The 23,253-nt window shown below is 45.4% G+C and overlaps 1 protein-coding gene across 1 annotated transcript; it reads left to right on the forward strand.

Moving 5' to 3' along the window:
* Positions 1-465: 465 nt before the first annotated feature.
* Positions 466-22,412, forward strand: vcanb (versican b). Its single transcript, XM_042060101.1, has 15 exons — positions 466-612; positions 1,545-1,615; positions 2,403-2,801; positions 5,205-5,379; positions 5,496-5,623; positions 6,519-6,809; positions 9,157-9,879; positions 11,969-13,867; positions 14,090-14,203; positions 14,487-14,600; positions 18,283-18,441; positions 18,856-18,938; positions 20,305-20,449; positions 20,566-20,748; positions 21,256-22,412. Exons 2-15 carry the CDS (start codon positions 1,552-1,554, stop codon positions 21,384-21,386), a joined length of 4,608 nt encoding a protein of 1,535 aa, XP_041916035.1. The 5' UTR covers positions 466-612; positions 1,545-1,551; the 3' UTR covers positions 21,387-22,412.
* Positions 22,413-23,253: the final 841 nt, after the last annotated feature.

The following is a 23,253-nucleotide window of genomic DNA, read 5'->3' on the forward strand; positions in this document are numbered from 1 at the left end:
TTAATGTTGGTTACTGGCCACTTCAGGACCGTTGTGAGATCGTTTGTCAGATCAACATAGAGAGTAGTACCTTCTCTCCCCCGTGTGGAAAGTCTTCGTAAACTCTAGTTAATACTAGAGAAGCACATCTGTGTTCGAAAAATCTGTAGATTTAATGTATGTTGACAGCAGGAAAATGAATAAGTTTCCAATTGATTTGTGATGGGACCATATGGGATGCGTTCGACTGTATAGCTGTCATAAGACAGTCAACATAGGTTTTGAAGTTCTTTAGACATTCCAAATGCAATGACAGTGGTTTCGTATCTCTCTCTCTCTTTCAGTCTTACTTTCTCTCCTCTCCTCCGCGGAATGGGTAGCCTACTGTAGCCTATACTTATTGGATGGGACCAATCTGCTCCTCCCTTCCAAATGACGATGCTAGTGAGATTTGAACTTGCAGCCGGCTTAGATGATTCTTTTTGTCAATATCAGTGCAGGTTACATTTGTGGTCCTGGAGTTTAAGTCGACAGGCTGAGGAGTACACATGCGCGTATTGCCATAAGCCCTCATTGGAACATATTGGAATTGCTGTTGGAAGAATCTTTCACCTTGGGACTTTAATTTAAAAGGTATCCTGTCATTTAATACCATTATGTTCTAGTATAGATTGTTTAAAATCATATTCATTCTAGTTTATCTGTTTTAGTATCGTTATTGACTAATTTCATTACGCATGATGGTTTTGTTGCATCGATTGACGAGCGGCAGTTTTCTCATATAAATTAATTCCAGCACCATTTCATTTTAAACATTGTATTTATACTAAATGGGACTTTATTTACAACCCTTTTTTTTTTTGTTTTCTTCTGATGTCCACTCTTTTGTTTGCTGACAGTGTGAAGCAGGCTGATAAGGACATTATCGGATGATCAGATATTTTATCAGTGCGCGAGACTTGCTTGGGGACTTGCTTGCACTAACGCATCAGTCGAAGCTCAGCTTTTTGTTCGGCTGGACTTCATTGACGCGTTTAGCATTCCTCACTTCACACCATCCAACCCTCTAATACAGGCGTTGCTCTCATTAAGTCGGGCGTCTGTTCCTTATGGTGTAAAATCTATTCACAGTTTGCTCTACACGGATGATGTTTTCACCATCGGGTATCTTCTCTGATGCTGTGTAAGTGAGAGGCAAAAATTCTGCCTTTAGGGAGTTTGTTCGCTACCTATGGATGTAGTAGGCTATCAGAGAGCGATGGTGAATAGCCTGCTTGGGTGAAATGGGCAGCCTTCCATACTGACATTAACACATCTGTTTGGGATTGAGCTGAAATTGGCAAAATAATGATTTGGTTGGAAACGCCATTCCGTTTTTCAAATTGAAATGTATTTCAACTGTACAACTTTTTTTGTTTGTTTTACAATACTCTCGGAGAGGAGGCTGTCATTACATAGGCTACAATTTGGTACACACATCTAGGCTTTGTATACGGATGAAAAGTGTCAGTTAAACAAAGCGTTTCTCTCTGTTTAAATGTTAACGAACTGTGTTATTTTAACAGATTGAAGATGCGTCTTTACATAAGGCACATACTTTGGCTATTTTGCGCATGCTGTGTCATCTCTGAATATGGTAAGTTAAAATATATGATTACATGCATAAACATGTGTTGAGCTAATGTTACCAGCAAAAATAGCTAAATTCACTTTTAACTAGCACATTTTATTTGCTTTATGTTTCATGTAACTTAGCCTATAGGCTACCATTAACACATTTCCCCGTTTGTGATGTTCTCTCTGACAAGTTCTTAAAGGCTGTGACAAGTCATTTTTATTTTATCATACTACAAGGACAGTGTGCAGCTGCATGTTGGGTTGTTCAGAATTGCTGAAAAATTACCTCAATGTTAAAAAAACATCTGGCTTATCCAGACAAAGCCAGGCATGATTTGAAAGCCAACAAACCAACTCTGGCTAACAATATTTTGTCAGGGTGTTGACTGTTCATCCAACTTGTTGTACAGTTCACAGATAATTATTCCAATCTTCAAAAAGCCCCCCCAACAACTACAATAATAATCGCCACACACACACACACACACACACACACACACACACACACACACACACACACACACACACACACACACACACATCTCCTTTGGATTAAAGCCTGGGAAACTGATTCAGAGTACTTTGAGTGGAACATGACTGATGAATGAACAATGCATTGGGTCCAGTCCCTTTTAGCATGTGCATCCCATAAGTTGCCAATGAATTCACTCCCTCTGACATTAGTCGGGTATAACCAGACCCGCGTTGACTTTGTGTAGAGTCCCAGCCAAAAGCTGGGAGCAAATGTCTGAGCTCTCAGATGCCTGAGTCTAACTCTGCTTTGCCTGCTGTTTGTTTGTGTCCAGGAGAAGCCATGGTGATGAAGACCAAGACCAGAGGCCCAGTCCAAGGCTCTCTGGCCGGCAAAGCGCTCCTGTCGTGTCGCTTCTCCACCACACACACCGCCAAGAGCGCCACTCTGCCACCCACCACCACCACCTCAGCTACCACTGCTGACCACCTGCGAATCAAGTGGACCAAGCTGGATGGGGATAGCGAGCATATCGTGCTGGTGGCTCAGAATGGTATCATCAAGATTGGTCAGGGATACCTGACCAGGGTGTCAGTACCAACCAATGCTGAGGACGCAGGAGATGCATCTCTCACCATAGAGAAACTCCGGGCCAGTGATGAGGGCATCTATCGTTGTGAGGTTATGTTCGGCATTGAAGATACACAGACCACCGTCTCCTTGGATGTCAGTGGTAAGTGCTAATGACAACCCACACACACCAGTGTCTGAAGGCCTGCTGCTAGGGTTAATTACTTGAGCTGTGTGTCTGGCCCCTGTTTGTGACCACAGCCATGGGTGGCTCATAAAGTTCATGTTTCCATCGTGTAAGTGGTTATACATACGTTGTAGGTGGAACAATGTTGTATTATGTGGATGGTTTTGTGTGGGTGTTGAGTTGTGCAAGTTGAGTTCTTAGAGAGCAAAAAAAAGACAACATTGTTTGAGCAGAAGGTAAAGCTATTATGGAAGCTCCCGCGTGTGGAAATTCACTCACACTGTGTAATCTGTTGGATTCGCCCCTTGTTTTTTTTTCGGGAAGTATCCTTTTAGTACTTTTGGGGAATGAAAACCGACTGAAACAATCGCTGTCTTTTGGTTACTGTTTTAGAAATAAACATTTTGTGTATTACGGTGTAGAATGTAGAATTTTTGTTAGCACTCAAGCAATGGTATTTTTATTAAAGCACTCAGCCAAAAATACTTAAAGTTTTATAGGTAGACAAGGGGCATTTGATCATACCAAAGGTAAAATGCTCTCTCCAAATGTTGTAAAAGTCCTCCATATTACCTAATGTGTTATTGTTATGCCTCGTGTTACACTGTGTTCCATTATGTTGTTAAAATGGAAGAACCAATCATCTACCTATGTGACAAATTCTGCCTGCCACTGTTGAAATGATGCCCGAAACGCACATTTGCCAATGTATACCTGGTTGCATTGTTAAGACACAACATCCAAAGCATGCTTGGCACTTTTCAACACAGAGAGCTGGGAACCACCGTTTGTTGGCCCATAGGGGGCACTATGCTTTGCTTGCCAAGTAAACTCAATGCACTTCTGTTGGGCACTCTGTTGGTTAAAAAAACCCTATGTAGTAGGTAGTATGCTGTCCTCCAGCCTCTATACGAAGCGGAGAGTATCCCACTGAATACTTCTTGCACCCAGGTGGTCAGATTGGGTCATCCGAGGGCACAGACATTCACTGCTGGCCCTGAAAAGAGTCATCAGAAACGCTTGTGTATAGATCCATCATTTCCTTTTTTAACATATTTTGTATTTAGATATTTATGAACAGTACAACCACCCACTGGGCTTCTGGAGCAAAGCAATCACGTTTTACAGTCCTCAGGCCTTTTGATATTAGTTCATTCAGAAGCAGTTACGACCAATTTGGCTCTGTGTGTAAACCAAAGTGAATTACTATGCAACTCGCACTTCGCAGCAGACAAGTGAGTCCCCAAGATAACTAATATAAACAAAGATGCCTCATTTACGTAACACAAAACACCCTGTTGTTCCTATGCTTAGACACTAAAGAGCCTTCATTAGCACACACACTAACAAACAATCCTTTTATACAGAATCAAACTAAATATAGAGAGTATTTCTATTCTATCCTGCTGTTCAATTGTCATTTTTATTCTTCCAAATGTTTGACTCACAGATTGACAAGGCATATTAATAATGATTGCTATTAAAATAACATCTATACACCAAGAAAAGAGAGAAAAAAGAGCTGGCCACTTTAGATGGTGAAACTAACCTGAATAAATGTTTTAGTGTACTGTAGCCTAATGTATCCACTGCAGTATACTATAGCCTAATGTGTCCACTACTATAGCCTAATGCATCCACTGCAGTATACTATAGCCTAATGTGTCCGATAGGCTAATGTGTCCACTGCAGTATACTATAGTCTAACACAGCATGGTGAATTACTGTATCTCCATAGTGTCCACTACAGTATACTATAGCCTAATGTGTCCACTACAGTTTACTATAGCCTAATGTGTCCACTACTATAGCCTAATGCATCCACTGCAGTATACTATAGCCTAATATGTCCACTACAGTATACTATAGCCTAATGTGTCCACTACAGTATATTATAGCCTAATGTGTCCACTACAGTGTACTATAGCCTAATGTGTCCACTACAGTATACTATAGCCTAATGGAAATGCAGATACTTACGCTTAGATTGCTAATACATAATGGTTTTGAACAGTTTACTTAATGAGCTTCTAATAAAAGTAGGCTGATATATATGGGCCTTCAGTTGAGTTCAAGGTAAAATGGAAAATGGCACAACGAAATAACTTTTTTTTTTAAAATAAGTCGTTTAGGTTAGTCGACTAATCGAAAAAATTAGTTGAAAGATTAGTCGTAACAAAATTAGTCGTTAGTGGCAGCACTACTGATTTTCGAACAATAGTTTGAAGTTTTCTCATTGTTTCTGTATGAGATCTTGCAGCTCCTCCATACATAAACACTCAGCACTTGACCATTTCCTTTGGAGCTCAGAAATGACACACAGAGCAGACTGAATGGTGTGCCCAAATACTTCATATGACTGTGTCATTTATTTTCTAGGGGTTGTATTTCACTACCGGGCGGGCACCAGTCGCTACACTCTCACTTTTGAGAAAGCCAAGGAGGCCTGCCAAAGTGTAGGGGCAACCATTGCCACTGAGGACCAACTGACGTCTGCCTTCGAGGACGGATTTGACCACTGTGACGCTGGCTGGGTCGCAGACCAAACCGTTAGGTAAGTGTGCTGCAATTACGTCGCCAGTGTCATAGTTACAAGTGTGCAGTGGTTTGGGAAGCAGTACGTTTGCGTTATTAGTGAAATGATGGATAAAACCTGCTGACATTTTGCAGATATCCGATCGTTAAGCCAAGAGCAGGTTGCTATGGAGATAAACTGGGGAAACCTGGCATCAGAACATATGGAATTCGAGATGTCAGTGAAATGTATGACGTGTACTGCTATGTGGGAAAGCTTCGAGGTGAGCATTAGCACATAACATCATGAGGTTTGTTTATTGATTTTCTGCCAGAAAAATATAAACAAATGTGTAAACATCACATACATCATCAAACATGTACATCATGTATGTCTTATTTGCATTAGCGTTGTTTTGATGTTGTATACAGTGTTAAGGTTTTATATTTAAGTTGTAGTATTTGGAGGTTGACATTTTGCATTCAATGTTTCAAAAGCCTTTCCTAGTATCTCATTTCAAATCTCAGTCATTTCATGTTTCAAACGGTGAGTACCCCTTACAGATTGAGGTCAGCTAACAGTAGGTGGTGTATTACTCTGCTTGACATCTGGAAGAGAGCTTACATTTATCATTCACCAACGAATCCAACAGATGTTGGATCCAGTCAGATGTTCACATGCTGAGATATCACATACTGTATAGTGCACCTGTCCTTGTATTGTGTGTGTGTGTGTGTGTGTGTGTGTGTGTGTGTGTGTGTGTGTGTGTGTGTGTGTGTGTGTGTGTTTATGGAGGAGAGGTGTAACGCACACTAAAACGAGGTGCTGGCTTCCAGTGTGTAAATCTAATGTAAAGAAAAGATGGTGCCGCACACTCCAAGTTCCAATGTTACGTTTCGGCCTACAAGGTCTTCATCAGATGTGTTTGTGTGTTTAAAATGAAATTAGGATCTTTCCATGATCCTACTTGTCAATCCAAATAAAGATTTAAAGTGTGTGTTTGGAAGGTAGGGAGTTGCTCCAGTATCATGTATCAAACATTTCCTTTCATGAGGGATACACAAAATCCTTTGTATATGCACATGATATTGTACAATACTTTCCTGAGAGGCATCAAATCAAAAACACATGCCTATGATTATTCATCTGAACCTGGTATATGTGTGTTTGTCCTGCAGGTGAGGTGTTCTACCCCCCCAGCACTCAGTTGACCTTTCAGCAAGCCCGGGCCCTGTGTGAGAGGCTGGACGCCGAGCTGGCGTCCCCCGGCCACATCCACGCCGCCTGGAGGGAGGGACTGGACCGCTGTGACTACAGCTGGCTCTCCGATGGCAGCGTCCGCTACCCCATCTCGGTCCCCAGGTTCCAGTGTGGCCGCGGCACGCTCGGCGTCCGAACGCTCTACCGCTTCGCCAACCAGACCGGCTTCCCCCTGCCCACCGAGAAGCATGGCGCTTTCTGCTTCAAAGGTAGGCAATTTATTCTTCCTCTCTGCGTTGTTTGGGGGGGGAGGGGTTTGCAGTGTAACATGTAACATGGGTAAATTCATGTGAGGGGCGGCGCCGTTTTTGCAACGTGGTGGTGGCGTGAGCATGAGCGAGTGCATGAAGTGCTGAGCAGGGAGAGAGAGAGAGAGAGAGAGAGAGAGGGTGGCTCCTGCTAAGAGAGTCTTGCGTCAGGGCTTGGCTTGGACTGGACTCTAAGTGAACTCCAGCCATTGGGTGGAAAGCTGAGCCAGGTCGCTCTGGCTCTCTCCAGGGCATCATCAGATTTCGTCAGCTCCGTCTTCCTCGTTCCTCCGCGCTGGCGTTAGGGCCATCAGACTCAGCCTTTTTTTCTTTCTATGGGAGAGAGGGTTCGGAAAAGAGAGCTTGTCCTGGGTTCCGCGATAAATCACTTGACTGGTGTTTCCTTGACCTTTGACCTTGTTTAGAGTCCTGCCGAGGCGTATTTAAACAGTTTGAGCGATGGGTCTGCATTGGCTCTATCGTCGCTTAAAAAGGGAGAGAGGAAACAAGGGCCTCACACAAGTGGCATACTCAGCCGTGCACTCAACGTTTTTTTTTATACTCCTGTTCCCTGGTGACACTGCAGTTAACTGGGTGAAGTGAGTTTTTCTATCTTTCAAAAACATGCATTGCCTCAGTGTCTTCCATCAAAGCAACCCAAATAAAATGCTGCATGCTTAGGCATGGGGTGGGAAAGAGAGTGATTGGTTCTTTCACACGGTACACAAACAAACTGGGGGGGGGGGGTGCGTCAGAGGGGGGTATTGGTGGATGCTGGAGTGCGGATGTCCCCTCCCCTGTTTCAGGATCAGTGACTTTTTATTGGGGAAAAAGCGCCTCATGTTTTACATCAGAGATAACTGCTGAGAAAAGAGGACGTGTCCCTAATGCCTAACAGCTGGCTCCTGGTCCAGACAGGGAGTACAGAAAGCAGAAATCAGGCACGAAGAGAGAGAAAGAGAAAGAGAGAGAGAGAGAGAGAGAGAGAGAGAGAGAGAGAGAGAGAGCAGGCAAGGAGCTACAAGAGTAAGGCAGACAGGGCGGGGTGCCTCCACTTCAGCTGAAACATCCACAACGTCCACAGCCCATGGCTTTAGCACTAATACAGTTTTCCATCATAAACCTTTACTGCAGTGTAGGTGTCTCAGAGTTATGAATGAATATTAATTGACTGTGACAGTCGACCACAAAGTCAAAAGGAGAATACATCAATGAAATGAAACAGTACTCTGTTCCAAAAGTATTAGAAAATAGACTCTATTGCATGTATAGTGTATGAAGAAAAAAACGTCCACATGCATCACAGACAATTGGCTCTTTTTTTCTCACAACCTACAGAGCAATCAACTAATGTGAGGGGCATTACAATACGCCTCCAACGCCCAGATGGCCTGCTCTCAAAATATATTACATCATAATGGCCAGGCCTCAGTTAATGTAGTGTTAAGTCTTACTGAATTTTCCTCAGGGTTGGAATGACAAGGGTGTAAAACTCCCCAAAGTGTCTGTTCTCTGTTCCCTGGATCACTGCCAAAGCCAGCCCGGCAACACGGCCATATGTTTAGGGAGCCTTGAGAGCGCACATAGGGTCCAACATGGAAACGTGCATGAAAACGTGCATATTTTCGGTACTCAATTGAGAAACCATATACTTTTCTTAATGACGCCCCTCCTGACAGGTCAAAACATTAACCCATTGAGAGAGCATTTTGATTTGATTTAAATGAAGAGTGATGTGTGTGTGTGTGTGTGTGTGTGTGTGTGTGTGTGTGGTGGTGGGGGGGGTGGACACGTGCATGTATGTACAGTTTTTGTAAACAAATTAAGGAATCAGACACAACTGACTTTTAAATGTATATAAACATGGGCTTAATAGTTCTTAACAAAACTGTTTCAGCTTGAGTATGCTCAAGTGTTTATGAAAGGAAATAGGGGGTTTAAAATTGGCTGAAATGGGCTCAGTCAAAACTAAGAGGTCATGTCACCGACTAAAAATATGGCCTCAGTGGAAAGAAATGCACAGCAATATTGAGAACAATTCTGACGTTACTGGCAGGACTTGGTAACCCTTTGCCAAAAGCGGCACATAAAAGGTTATGCTGTGGTAACTATATTTTCTACATACCGGTATTTAGATTTTCAGAATACGCAACACTGCGTTAATCTACATTTGAGAAAATATTAATTGAAGTTCCACTTTCATAATATTTAGGCAAATCAAACTATGAGATAACACCAATGTGTTTGGATTTATGATACATTTAATGTCATACTCTTATAAATCATTGAGATGTGTTTTTGTCCACAGCACACGAGTTCACCACAACTGTAGCAGCGCCAACTACAGAGAGTCTCACCACCGCCTCACCCAAACAACGAGAGGAAGAGGAATCTCAGGCATCAACCGTTGAACCGCCCTCCATGTTTTCCGCCACCATGTCTGCCCCGGCCAGCCGAGTCTCCCCAGACGAGGACAGTTCAGTCAAAATGACCACGCGCATGCCTCCCTCCAAAGATGTCACCGCCTCTGGCACCCCTGCCCCCACCACCACCTTTGATGACTACACAGACGAGCTGATGAGCAGAATCCCCCAGCTTGAGTCCCTGCCCCTTCCTCTTCCTCCTCTCCCCCCCAAGAGGAAACCCGAGCTGGACGTTGACCCAGAGAGGGAGAGCAGCGCCGATGGCGGCAGCGGCGTGGAGGACATTCTGCCCCTGGCCACGCCAGGATCGCCAGTCATCGTGTACAAGGAAGAAGGAACGGGAACAGAACCGTCCACTAGTGTGACCCCCATGCCGGGCGTCTCCGGAGGTGCTGAGAAGCTGCCAGAGGGCAAGCCCGGTGACAAGGTCGAGCACAGCACCCGGGACACGGTGGTCATCGCCGAGTCTGCGCCAGCAACCACAATGGGCCCAGACGTCCAGCTGCCCTGGGTGATCGGTGTTGACAGTGCGGGACAGACCGACCTCAGCCCCTCCAAACCACCCTTCCATCTCATCATCGTCAACGTGGATCACAAGAACCAGTCGGGTAGGCTTGCTCGCCGTCTTCATGTTTGCTTGTTTGATTCATTGTTTGCGTAAATGGACCATGAGTCTAAATGACCAGTCAAGCGTGTGATGAGATTAATTTCATGCATGCATGATGTTTCAGGTACTATAAGTGTCACGAACATGAAATCCTACAGTGGTCAATAGGCATTAGAATGAAGGAGGAAAATGAATAAAACAGATGCCTTGGGTAATCATGAGAGAGCTCTTGGTGACCTTACACAGCTTGAAGACCAAAAGAAATGTACAGTGCAGTCATCGCTTCACTGTGGATGTGTGAAAATTGTTCTCTATAATAATGCTACACTTAACTGGTGGTGTAGGTAAATTGTCTCTACATGTTTACACAAGGGACAGCAGGCACTAACCTTGGCAGATGTTATGGCTGTGCAGCCCCCCTGAGTGGCTGTAGTAGGCATAGTGTTAGGTGGGATCACATTAGCCAGCGGCAAGCGTAACGCAACGCTCAGACCATAATAAGTTCTATCTCGTTCCTATGGTAACACAAACAGTTTGCGTTAACTGACAATTGAATACGCTCGCGTTGTGCTTTAAAAGTTGAACCAAGTTCAACGCTCAGCTTGCTCAACGCTAGTGTTACGCCACTGTTGCCACCGCTCCGCTGCCGAACCATAGAGAACAATAGGAAACCTGCCGCTTGTCGCTGCCTAATGTGATCCTGTAGTGGCTAAGGAGCTGGGCTAGCATGCAGTAGCCTGAAAAATTGTAGGTTCAATACCTACAAGTAGGCCTAAGCATACAAGTACCTACAGTAGGTTCCACCATGCCGTTGTGCCCTTGAGCACGGCACTTAACCCCGAGTTGCTCCAGGGACAATGACCCTCGTAATATGACTGACATGTGTAAGTCGTTTTGGATAATAAAAAAAAGTGAAATGAATAAAATGTGCATGTAAACCTATGCAGAAGCAGAGTAGTGTTGTCACCAAAGGCAGTGTGTTGAGAGAACTCAGATGTAGGAGCATCTTGGCTTCGCCTGCTTTCTCCAGCCTGCCACCATGTTTTGCTCCAAACATCTAGCAGAAACTGTTTATTGTCTGGGTTTTGGCATCGCCAGACCGGTGCCATGGTGCATTTCACTGTTTGGAGGAAGAGAAACAGAAACAGAGAGCCCCCCCTCTTCTTCTTTGTCCTTAATTACCTTGCACTGTGAGGGAGTTGTGTGAGCAACTCCACACATATTCATGTTATCGTAGCTTACAGTGTTTATTATCCATTTAAAACACTTCCTCTTGCTGTGGATGGATGTCTTGCGTGGTGTTGAACTCCTTTAACACGGAGTGCATGTTAACACTGAGTGACTCCCAGTGGAGTGCTCCTACAGTATTGTTTGTGTGAATGCGCTGGTTTGTCAAACTTTCGGAGCCACATGGAAGAAATTCCCTCAGGGGTCAAATGGCCAAATCCCTTGGACATCAATCAGCAATGTAATCATTCTTCACTAATTACTTTCACTCGAACCCTCAGCCCCGACTCCTACCCACAAACACACACACATACACACACACACACACACACAAACACACACACACACACACACACATACACACACAGATCGGGTTGCTGTAGATGGCTGCCTTTGTACCCAGCAAGGGAATGACAGAGAGGAGGAATATTGTTTAGCGTTAAGCAGTCAGAATACGTTTATATATTACCAGTTTTCACCGAAACCTAACAGTGTTCCCCAGTTGGTATTGTCTGAATGCTGTGGTAGTTTAGAGATTGGGTTGGAGAAATAGATAATCCAGTTTTGTCAGTTATCCCTCCACCCTGCAGAATTGTGAAAGATTAATAATTATATTATAATTAATTCTTTGTATAGCTTTCAAAATTATTTTAGACTTGTACCCAGACATGGCATTCATGCCATAGTGCACCAGTTATAACTTGTACCAAAAAAATCCTGATGATGATTTTAACAGTAGTCTCTGTCATTTTCGTTTTCTCATATGAAGTGTTGTATAAAATTATTTCTGGATTTTGTCTGCACTATTAGTCATTGAATGTTTTTTTGAATGTTTCTCATTTTCTCTTTTTTCTTTGTGGTAGCTGACGACATTGTGCAACTCATTGGCGGAATCTCAGCCCCAGGGATCACATTCCCTCTAATCCCACCATTTGATGAACAGCCCACCAAAGACAGCGAGTCTCCTCCTGGAAGTGGTGATGGTGGTCCTGTTGCTGCTGCTGTCACCGTTAGCCCAACGTTGAGTTTCATCAACGGCAACCACGAAATCACCATCAAACCAGACGAGGCAGACAACCAGGAAGCGAGGGGTGACCAGTTCGAGGTGGTCACTCCGGCCGGAACCCACCCAGATGGAGTGGACGGCACGGAGACTGAGACCACGACTCGCTTTGATTACGTGATCTTAGTGAGCACGGACGAGGGGGGCGAGACGTTTGGGGTTGGCTCAGTCTCGCCGACATCTTCTTCAGTAACAGCTCCAACTAGCACAACGCTGACTGGCCCCGATGCAAGCCTCGAGACCACCTCTGTGTCCACACAGCAGCCCGCAACTACACTGGACACGTTAGCAAGCAGCAAAATGTCCGGACCTGATGCACTCTCTCCTGCCTCAACAAGCAGTTCGACCACGGCCGAGGTCGTGGAGGGATCAGGCAGCCACCCGACAGACGACGACGACGACGTTCACCGCGAAGGCTCGGGCGAAGAAACTCCTCCGACCACCACCACGCGCGGCCCCATCACCGTGGCCACGGACGAGGCCGAGATCGCAGAGGGCGGCAAGACCTCGGAGACGCTCGGAGTGCAGCACTCCACAGCGAGCACGCTCAGCATCGCCACTCACACAGCCGCGCCTGGGGATCTCAGGAAGCCGACGGGCCCAGAGGACTACGAAGGCTCCACGTCGACCGACCAGGATGGGTCCGGTGGGGATCCCTCAGAAGAGGACCAGCGCCCCACATCAGCTCCCACTTTTACCGTTGTCTCTCATGGCCCTGTGGACAGACCAGTGAGCGCTGGTGAACCCGGTGAAACCCATCGGCCAGTCACAGGCACTGGCTCCCCGCTTGTAGTGCCTGGCGTTGCGGTAACACCGACGACCACAACGGACGAGATTGTGGAGGAGGGTGCCTCCGGAGACCGCAGGCCAGAGGACATTGACCGAGAGCTGGGCAGCGGTAATCAGACGATCAGGGAGGATGGCAAGGACACGACAATGGAGAGTCCTCTGGCTGTTCCGGTGACCATGCGTGAAGGTGGCTCTGGGGAGGACATTCGCAAGTCAACTTTGGAAGAGTCTGTTGTGACTGCTACTCTGACAACCATGCCGCCTGCATTGGGTCCTGTGACTGGAGACGTTGCTGTGTCCACTGCTGATGACCGTAAGGAAGTGCAAACCACAGGACCTGCTGATGTCTCCGTGGATGTGGCTGAGGGCACTTCCCCACCTGTCACAGAGGTCATTCATGAAAAAGAAGTCTCTGCTGAGGACACATCTTCACTGTCCGCTGCTGTGACCTCTAGCCCAGAAACCAAGGTCACTTCCCTCGCGGCTTCCACAGAGTCTAAAGATTCCGCAGTGTCAAGAGAGGTAGACGTGACCTCTAGCCCAGAAACCGAGGTCACTTCCCTCACGGCTTCCACAGAGTCTAAAGATTCCGCAGTGTCAAGAGAAGTAGACGTGACCTCTAGCCCAGAAACCGAGGTCACTTCCCTCACGGCTTCTACAGAGTCTAAAGATTCCGCTGCGTCACGAGAGGTAGACGAGACCCAGTCGGCTGTGGTCACTATCAAGCCTCTCACCACAGGTCTGCCCATCACAACCACATTGAGTGCCACCCCCCCGTATGATGATTATGAAGACATCACCGATCGCTCACATATTGTAGAAGCTGGCCCGCCTCCACGAACCTGGACAACCGCAGAGCCTGAGACGGACACCGGCCATGGCGTCGAAGGGCAAACTGTGGACCTTCCAGGTATTTACTATAAACACTCGTTTTTGACAGTAGTTTGTTGATTTCTTTCCATTGCACTGGCCTGAGGCTTGGCTGCCAATGTTTTGCCATCTCTTGTATTGGTTTTTGTATGAGATACAGAGTATACTTTATAGATGTACTGTAATGCATTATGTGTATTCATTAACGTCATACTAAATGAAAAATCATTCCCGCCATTCTTTTCCCCTCCTTATCTCTCAGCTCTTGTCCTGTGTCCTGAGAGTGACTGTGGAAATGGAGGCACCTGCTACCTGCAAGGAAAAGTCACCACCTGCCTCTGTGCTACAGGATTTGAGGGAGATCGCTGTGAGAAAGGTATTGTGTGAAGCCAGTGTTGCCCCTACCACTGATCAAACCAGGTGACCTTCCTGTTTAGTGAAACGCCAAGTTGCAGGAATGGTCAGGAACTGAGATGGAGAAAGCATGACAGATTGAGTCACTTGTTTCTCTCAGGCCTGTTACCTGACCTGAAAACAATCAATGAAAAAACAGGAAGTTAAAGAGCCTCTTTTGATGATTTATTTTGGTCCAAGTTTGTTCTCACTATGATCATTTCTCCATCTGTCTGATCCCTGTTATGTTATATTGTGCTCTGCAGACCTTGATGAGTGTCAGTCAAACCCTTGTATGAATGGAGCTACCTGCATAGATGGTTCAAACTCCTACACCTGCGTCTGCCTGCCTAGCTACTCTGGTCCCAACTGTGAACATGGTAAGACATTTTCAGGCCCAGAACCTCATCTCGTCGATGTTTTTTTATTCAACCAATTTCTTAAAAGATTTATTGTATTTACAATATATTGTAACAGACTGATCTGTTACATTCTCTTATTGGTCTGTTAGAGCTGCTGAAGTGTGTTGCTCCATATATTTGCCCCCCACCCATGAGAGTGTATCGCTGAACTTAATGTACAGGATACTGTATGTGCTCCTCCCAGTTTGCTGTTCATTTTTCACATGTGTTGGGCGTTAAGAGAGGGACTTTAACCGTGGCCCCACGTGACGCCCTTATACTTTCCCCATGGCTAATAATGAGCCTACTTAACAAAGAGCTACACAGAGAGAGAGGGCTGACATTGGAACCCCTCACAATAAAAAGCCCCAAACATGCCGCAGCCCGCCTGCCACCCTCCCTCAAACAAGCTCGCCTCAGTTGAGCGAACATCTGGCCAGAGTGATGAACTCATGGTAGACTGGAGCGCTGTGACGTCCAGAGGCGGATCCGGTCCGGGATCGGCGCTCAGCGAAACGCACCAGAGCTTCTGGACTCTGTTATTCGGGACCTGTCACGTGGCCCAGACCGGTCTGGGAGCTCACTCTGGCTGACTTGGCCAACGTCTACGGATGTGTCATTGCGACGGTGTAAAGGATTGCCAATGAGTGACCCCAACCCCCCCCACCCCCCCACCTCCCCTTTTTGTATTTGTCTTGCTTGCTCTCTTTAGTTGTCCACGACAAAGGCCAGCTTTGTTTCTCTATTTGGGTCAGGCCTTTGAGACATCTTCTAAACACAACGTGCCGCCGTCACATTAAAGGGCAGTGAAAGCCATTAGCTGCAGGGTGCCAAATTTGTCATGAGAATTAAAATAGGCAGCCACAGGATTTTTTGTTTTTGTCCATGGAAACATTGGTGTGATGTGCTTAAGATGATTAACATTGATAGATAGATATATAGATACTTTATTGATCCCCAGGGGAAATTCAAGAAACATTGTGTGTAGTATATTGTCCCACTGAGAAAATCGAATTGATAGATAAGATCAGAGCACATAAAGCTAAATGACTAAAGGCTAAACTCTGAGTTTGACCCCTCGCATATCAAAGATGAGGTTCTTCACAGTTTCCTTGAGGTAACTCCTCTCTCTCTCTCTCTCTCTCTCTCTCTCTCTCTCTCTCCATCCCTCTCTCCCTCCCTCACACTCTCTCAATGCACAAGTATCCTTACAGAAACACAAACACACACACACACACACACACACACACACACACACACACACACACACACACACACACACACACACTCCACACAATGAAAGCTCTCGGTTCTTTTACTAATAATATAAGCCAAGGCCAGCATATTCTCCCAGCCTGATGAAGTAAAGCTCTTGCGTTTGTTGGCGTTAGCGTAGGGCGGTTGCTGATTCCCGGCTTGCCATTGTGCAGCCATTGGGCTGGGCTCTCCCAGGGGGTGAGGCCCCCAAGTGCTTCTGGGAACGCGATCACAACCAGCAACGGCCCCCATCAGGGTGATGGGAGAGTCCAGCTGCAATCAATTTCAGCCTCGTTGTGTCAGACTCACAGACACCTCCTACAGTTCGTGTTACGGGACGATCTTCGGAAACAGGCGATTTGGTCACAACTGAAAAAAAACACCTGCTTCCAGAACCGAGAGGGATGAGGATCGCCCCTGTGACCACTGTTGTTTGTAAAACATGGAGGTAATACGTAATTACTTGTGTGTGAGTGTGCAAGTGGTGATGGGGAGAGTGTTGTGAGCCCTTTTTCTCAAAACTAGGCTGCTGCTGCTGCTGCTGCTGAACATAGTTATGGCCAAGGACAGTCTTTCTGGGTGTGCCTCCCCAAATGGAGCCGCGTCCCAAATATCACAGCTGTTACTCAGCCATTCTTCGAAACACGTGCGGACACAGATGCACCCCAACAAACATGCATACGCACATGCAAACACGCAGACAAAAAAAACACACACACACACACACACACACACACACACACACACACACACACACACACACACACACACACACACACACACACACACACACACACACACATCTGCTTTCTTATACTAGTTTGCCAGCATCATGGAAATTTAGGGGAAATCAGCCCATTCTTCTTCCCAAAGACTTGAGCAACTTTACCAAGAAACTGGAGAGAAAATAATGGCTTTGGTTCGTGTTATAATCCTTACAATAAAATTGTTTCTTCCATCAGTGACAGGGCTTTTGGTGAGAAAAGACAAAAGACCCCACAAGGACTCAAAAGAACACAACAGTAAAGCATCAGTCAGTCTGTCAGTGTCAGTCTCAGATGAAGTCCTGGCTAAGACAACTCAAGTCAAGTTGACTCAGATGTGGTTTTGATGTTTAGTTGGGAAGCACATCTCCCACTTTATGCTGTTTATGTATTTAATCAGCTTTTCAATCCATTTTTTAATCAAACTTTTATCACGCTGATCTCCCTGTTTTGTCTGTGTTGGCTGGATGTTTGCACACAGGATGCACGCTAAGTGTGCTTCTAATCCTTTTAGATGCAGCCAGTGTGCCATTTCCAAACACTCTCCCCACTCTCCCCTGGAAAGCTCTGCCCCATCAAGTCCAGACTTCCTGTAAGACCTTCCAGGGCTGAACAGGCATGCTCACCCTTGGGACGAGGGTTCTCAATTGCCCCCTCCAGCTCTTTGCACCCTTTGTGTGTTTCGGGGCAGGCCACTGCTTGTCCCCTGTTGACCTCTCACAACCCCAAACTCACATATTATTTCTGCCACAGTGCTGGTCCCTTTCATGAGTTCTGGCGTGAGGTTAATGTCAAGCCACCGTCGGGCGCCTAACCCTGACCCAGGGTATGAAGAGAGAGCAGCAGAGGTCCTGCATGGGCCTTGAAAGTCCATAGTACAAGTTCATGATCAATTACTTTTGGTTACAGCACTTAAGACATACATTTTCCATGTCATGGCTTCCTGTGTGGTTAATGTTTCACACAGCCTTGGGTGAGAGCATTGCTCAAGATTTGTGTAGAAGTTGGCAATAGTTCTGTTTGTATTGAGGCACTCTTTGGGGTTTAATATGTGATAAAATATGTCCACTGTAACAACACCAGCACAAGAGGAGCCTATAACTCTTTTACAACAGCCAAATGTAAAGCATTGCTGTGAGTGCAACATTGAAAAGCCATTGATTCAGCTTCATTCATAAAGACTTTCCTTTTGCCCAGTGGGGGGCTGGGATCCCACCACTGTGTGGCTGTTAGACCACACTGTTGGAACTGCTCTCCACAACGATGGAAGGCTTAGAGAAGCTGTCGATGCCCATTGTTGTAGGGCATAAAATAGAAGTCTTCCACATTTGGTTGGCCTAATTGCTGGTGGAGGCTTGGACAGAGGGGTACTGTGCCCTGCTGTTGTCTGCACCAGTTACATATTATGATGGATCTGAAAGACAGACTTGTTCAAACACCAAGCTGAACATAATGATGCAAATGGAGATATATAGCCCTGCATGAAGTACTGTGGAAAAACACAATCCATCACAGGCATGTTCAAAACCTATTTTATGTTAACCATTTTTTAACCCTGTCTCCCTATACTTTTCACAAAATGTTTTTGATTAACGGAAATGTCAGTCTAAGAAACCACCTCTGATTTACAATGTCCTCAGACACCGAAACATGCGACTACGGCTGGCACAAGTTCCAGAGTCACTGCTACAAGTACTTCAGCCACCGCCGCACATGGGATGCGGCCGAGAGGGAGTGCCGCCTGCAGGGGGCGCACCTGACCAGCATCCTGTCCCACGAGGAGCAGAACTATGTCAACCGTAAGCAGACAGCTCTGAACCATCATTCAAAACAGAAACGTTTCTAATTCCTGTCTCAAGCAGTTTGAGAAATGAAATGTGTATCCAGTATTTTTGTGTCGACGGCCAACCCGTCTGGAGAGAAAAATCTCAAATCCAGTTAAACATGAATGTTGTGGGTTAATGTAAATGCACTCCCCTCTGTGCATGCTCAGGGTTGTGCCTGCAGGGTTTAAAACCACCCTAATCACAGTAGTTTTAGTGGATTAGTAAAAACAGAGTCTTGGAGAGACGAAAAGACTTCCTAATCGCCTGTTTCTGGAACGGGGGGCCTGATTTATGCTCATAAAAAATGTCTGCCTGTTTTCATTATTGTAGCCTGAAAGCCTAATAAGGTAGAGGAATGACTGTTATGTTTTTCGTTGCTCGTTGCAGGTTTGGGGCATGACTACCAGTGGATTGGGCTGAACGATAAGATGTTTGAGCAGGACTTCCGCTGGACTGATGGCAAGCCCATGGTAAGACTCATCTCCCCAGGTCTTCTCAATGACAGCACCCCTCGGAGCACAGAACGTGATTAAATCAAGGCACACCCTCACACAGACTGACCTACATTCTCTAATAACTTAAGTCATTGTTGATCCTGTACCATACTCTTCTCTATTGGAAGGCCATTTCTTTCACACGGTGGAACACACAACCAAAATCAGATGGGATCCTTTGTTCTCGGCAGTAATGGCTTCTTTATATAGACACATTTGCCAAATTTGTGCCTTATCTAAAGCTGGAAGATAAATATTTACGCAGAGTCGCAGACTCTGGTTGTATGCCATGGGAGAGTGCTGTAATGCCTTAGCCTCTTGCCAGCTGTGCCTTTTCTCATGGAGTTTTAGCTCAGCTACAGTGGCAGTGGTGCAGTTTAGGCAGAAAGCAATACATGCAAGTGGCCTATGTGGTGTTGCTGTGAATTCAGCTGGCTCTTTCTGGTCAGTGAGGTAGCCAGGTCTTAAGAGAGTCATTAATGGCGGTGAGAAGGATGACTGAATGGGGTTGTGAGTGTGCGTTTATTTTTGCTGCGGCAGCAGTTTGCTGCTTGACTGTTATCCAGTGTTTCGCCACAAAGCTCATCTTCAGTGCCCTACATCTAATTAATTAGATCTTTAGAGAAAGCCAATGAAGAATGTATAGCAGGTTTTATCCTGATCTGAGAAAGCAACTAGATTTTGGTACATAGCATTTCAGAATCAACCCCCCACCCCCTTTCCCTTAACTGGGAAACTCCCCTGTAATTCTGCCAGATGTTGACCAATAACCAAGAGAGAGTAGTGACTACATGATGGTAACAGCCCCCTCATGTGGTCTTAAAATGAACTGCAGAAGCAGGTAATTTATCTGCTTCGAATATGCATTTGGTATTTCTGGACACTTTCTTGACCAGCGACATTAATTCCTCCGCTGATGATGCATTGGTTTATTTCTTGCTTGTAAAGATGTGCCCAAATGGCTTATTATAAGGGAAGCATGTGTTTGACTTGTGTCAAAAAGAGGATTAATTCCCCTATCGGTTGCCAAATGTAGCTCTGTGACAACATTTGAAGACTTCAGCGCCTTATTTGTTAAAGTGGCAACCACAGTAGTTTAAGTGTATGTATAGTTTTAGCCTCCTTTAAGTAGCCTACTGATGCTCTATCTACAGATGACCATACTAATTGCTAGTTATCTATCTCCAGTTTTGTGGTGATGCACACCAACTTGTCTAATACACTCAGTCCTGGCTCAATCACTGGATGGGGACACATCTGCAAACACTTCTAATGATGGCAAATAACTTTTGCATATATGTGTACAAACAGCTAAAACACAATATGTTTGTCTGTCCTTCAGCAATTTGAGAACTGGAGGCAAGGACAGCCAGACAGCTTCTTCTCGACCGGTGAGGACTGCGTGGTCATGATCTGGCATGAGGACGGCCAGTGGAACGATGTTCCCTGCAACTATCACCTGACCTTCACCTGCAAAAAGGGAACAGGTGAGTCCAGGCACACGGCACACTCATTCATACTGCACTGTCCCCTCGGGGACCGGTGGAGTGAAATTGGCTGTGCATGAGTGACCATCTCCTCTTCCCTTGTCCTCTGACATTAGTGGCTTGCAAGCAGCCGCCCGTCGTGAAGGACGCGCGGGTGTTTGGCAGCATGAAGGCGCGCTATGAGATCAACGCCCTGGTGCGCTACCACTGCAAGGACGGCTTCATTCAGAGGCATGTGCCCACCATCAGGTGTCGAGCGGACGGCCGCTGGGACACTCCCAAAATCACCTGCTTGAGCCGTAAGTGTTTGCAAATTGAGAAGTGATAGGACTCAGGGCGCACTCCATCTCAGAGAAAGTTGCTTTCTGTGTGTGTGTGTGTGTGTGTGTGTGTGAGTGTGTTTGTTTGTTTGTGTGTGTGTGTGTGTGTGTGTGTGTGTAAATACAAAATAGGAAAATGTACCTAGGCATAATTTACCTAGACTAAATAAAGCCCTTTTTGACATATTTGTCAAAAGACCTCATATTTGTCGAGAGACCTCATACATACATGTATATTTATGAGATCTTTCGACAATGTGTCAAAAAGATCTTTTAGTCCACACTACTTATGCTGATTCGTGATACGTCCCAACGGTGTGTCCACTGTGGTGTCACAGTCCTTCTGTTAATGGGAGCAGACCGCATCTTTGGCACCAGTGACTGACCCATATAAAAATAAGTCAGTGTGATCAGCGCAATCAAGGTTGCTCTAGCGAGTCCTGCTCTTGACAGCCTGTCTTCTCCATGCTGTCTCTTTCCCCTCAGCTTCCACGTACCACCAGGCCGTGTCCCAGAAATACCAGTACAGCAACTTCCTCAATGGCAACAAGAAGCGCCTCAATGACGTCAGGCAAGGCCAACGCTGGAGCGCCCAGCAGGTCAAGACGCCGCACTGATTCTCCACTCCGCTCGTGAAACGCCAAGAGAACACCAGAACGTGCCTGCATCACAACTACACAGAAGCAGTCCCACAGGCTGCTATGGACACACACACAATAATAGTCTTGTATGAATGTTTGAATGAGTATTTTGATGCCATTGTGCGAACATCATCAGTCTTAAGGAGATAGGACAGAAAAGACACCACTGAACTGTAGTTATTGTCGTTTGACTATGCAATAATATGTTTTTTTTTTATTTCTGTGTTTTTATACTGGGGTAGGGTTTACCCCATGGGAATCAGATGCATAGAGTTGTAAAGGACGTGAAGCTTGTAAATAGGCGATCATGCTTATTCGAGGTCCATTCGGTTTGCATTCCGAGTTAGAGGAACTGGAGTTGTTGTTGACCTGTTTTGGCTCTTTGGTCCTTCAGTTTGAGTTCCCCAGTCAGTCGTTATTTTAGCTGACATTCATGACTCTATTTGCATTGAGATTGAGGGTCATGGTGGGCGGGGAGGGGCAGTCACTGAAGACAGGGAGGAGCTTAGAGCGTAGGGAATCTAATGACTGTACTGATATGATTGTCTATATAGTAAGAAGCTCTTCTGCAAACTCAGAACAAAGGGCAACCTCTCTGCTGAACACATGAGTATGTATAAGGACACTATTGGCCTCCTGAGGAGGTAGTGGAGGATGCATCACAAGTGTCACTTTTGTAATTCTTTGCTTATCAAGGTCAAAGTTATATTTACTGTAACTATTCTCCAGTATTTACAAAAATATAACACCCAAAACAATTGTAACTAGAAATATGATAAATAAGGGGGTTGTATATATAGGTAGCCATTTTTTTTTAATGAATGTTATAACAGACAGAAAATGCTGTATGTGTGATTGCGTCAGCCAGAGATATTTTCCACCAGACAAAATTTAGACAAGACCATATATGTTTAATTTATTGCAAATGTTTTCTTATAACAATGAACTGTGAGATTTGAGTCTTTAAAATAATTATTATTAAATAAATGGATGTATTCCAGATCCGTAATCGTAGCTTTCATTATGTGGCATGTATGGGTGGCATTGGTGATAAAGTTCTCACTAGCACTGAATAAATGGGGAATTCTGATTTCATTTAAGGCTACATTATTAAAAGTTTTATCGAAAATAATGGCTTCAAAATAATTTTGATGGTACACTACACTGACAAATAATAGTGTGAAAGCCATCTGTGATTGGTACTGCACCCAGAACACCTGCTATTGGTGCCGGCATGCAGATAAACACCTGCTATTGGTGCCGGCATGCAGATAAAGTGACCCTTCTCGTCACTTTTCAATGCACTGGATAGCCCTTACAGTACGCACAGGGCTCTCAAGTTTTGAAGTTTGCAAGGAGTGAGACTTTGTTTCTCAGGGGGGCCAATGTGGCCACATGTGCCAATGCCATGCCCCCTCCCCCCTGATCGAAGTACATGAAAGTCCTACGTCTGCTTGAACTACTCGTGGCGCCACGCCCCCTCCCCCGATCAACAGTCCCACCCTCCCCATGTCCCATCGATCCAGCTTCATGAGAGAGCACAAATTCCATTATTTCAAACACACTGTTTTATTTATTCTAGAACCCTATAGTAAATAATAACAAATAATAATAACATAAATTATAATAATAATTTCACCCAAATGGACCCTTTGAACAGCAGTGGCTCATTCTTCTCTAAACAAACAGAAAACAACCAAATGAGAAAAAGCACATTTAGCCCCAAAATGGTCTCTTGAACAGTGGTGGTTCTGTCTGTGTGTGTGTGTGTGTTTATGAGTGATGTTGTGTGTTGTAAGTGTTTGTGGCAGATTTTGATGCCTTGATGACTGATACTGGGGGC

This window comes from Alosa sapidissima, chromosome 13, assembly GCF_018492685.1.
Source record: "Alosa sapidissima isolate fAloSap1 chromosome 13, fAloSap1.pri, whole genome shotgun sequence".
NCBI classification, from domain to species: domain Eukaryota; kingdom Metazoa; phylum Chordata; class Actinopteri; order Clupeiformes; family Clupeidae; genus Alosa; species Alosa sapidissima.

Excerpts from the sequence above, each read along its gene's own strand:
- vcanb (XM_042060101.1), top strand. The coding sequence starts at position 1,552 with ATGCGTCTTTACATAAGGCACATACTTTGGCTATTTTGCGCATGCTGT. Across the intron at positions 9,880-11,968 it reads GGATCACAAGAACCAGTCGG|CTGACGACATTGTGCAACTC; the intron begins GTAGGCTTGCTC and ends TCTTTGTGGTAG. Across the intron at positions 14,601-18,282 it reads TGGTCCCAACTGTGAACATG|ACACCGAAACATGCGACTAC; the intron begins GTAAGACATTTT and ends CAATGTCCTCAG.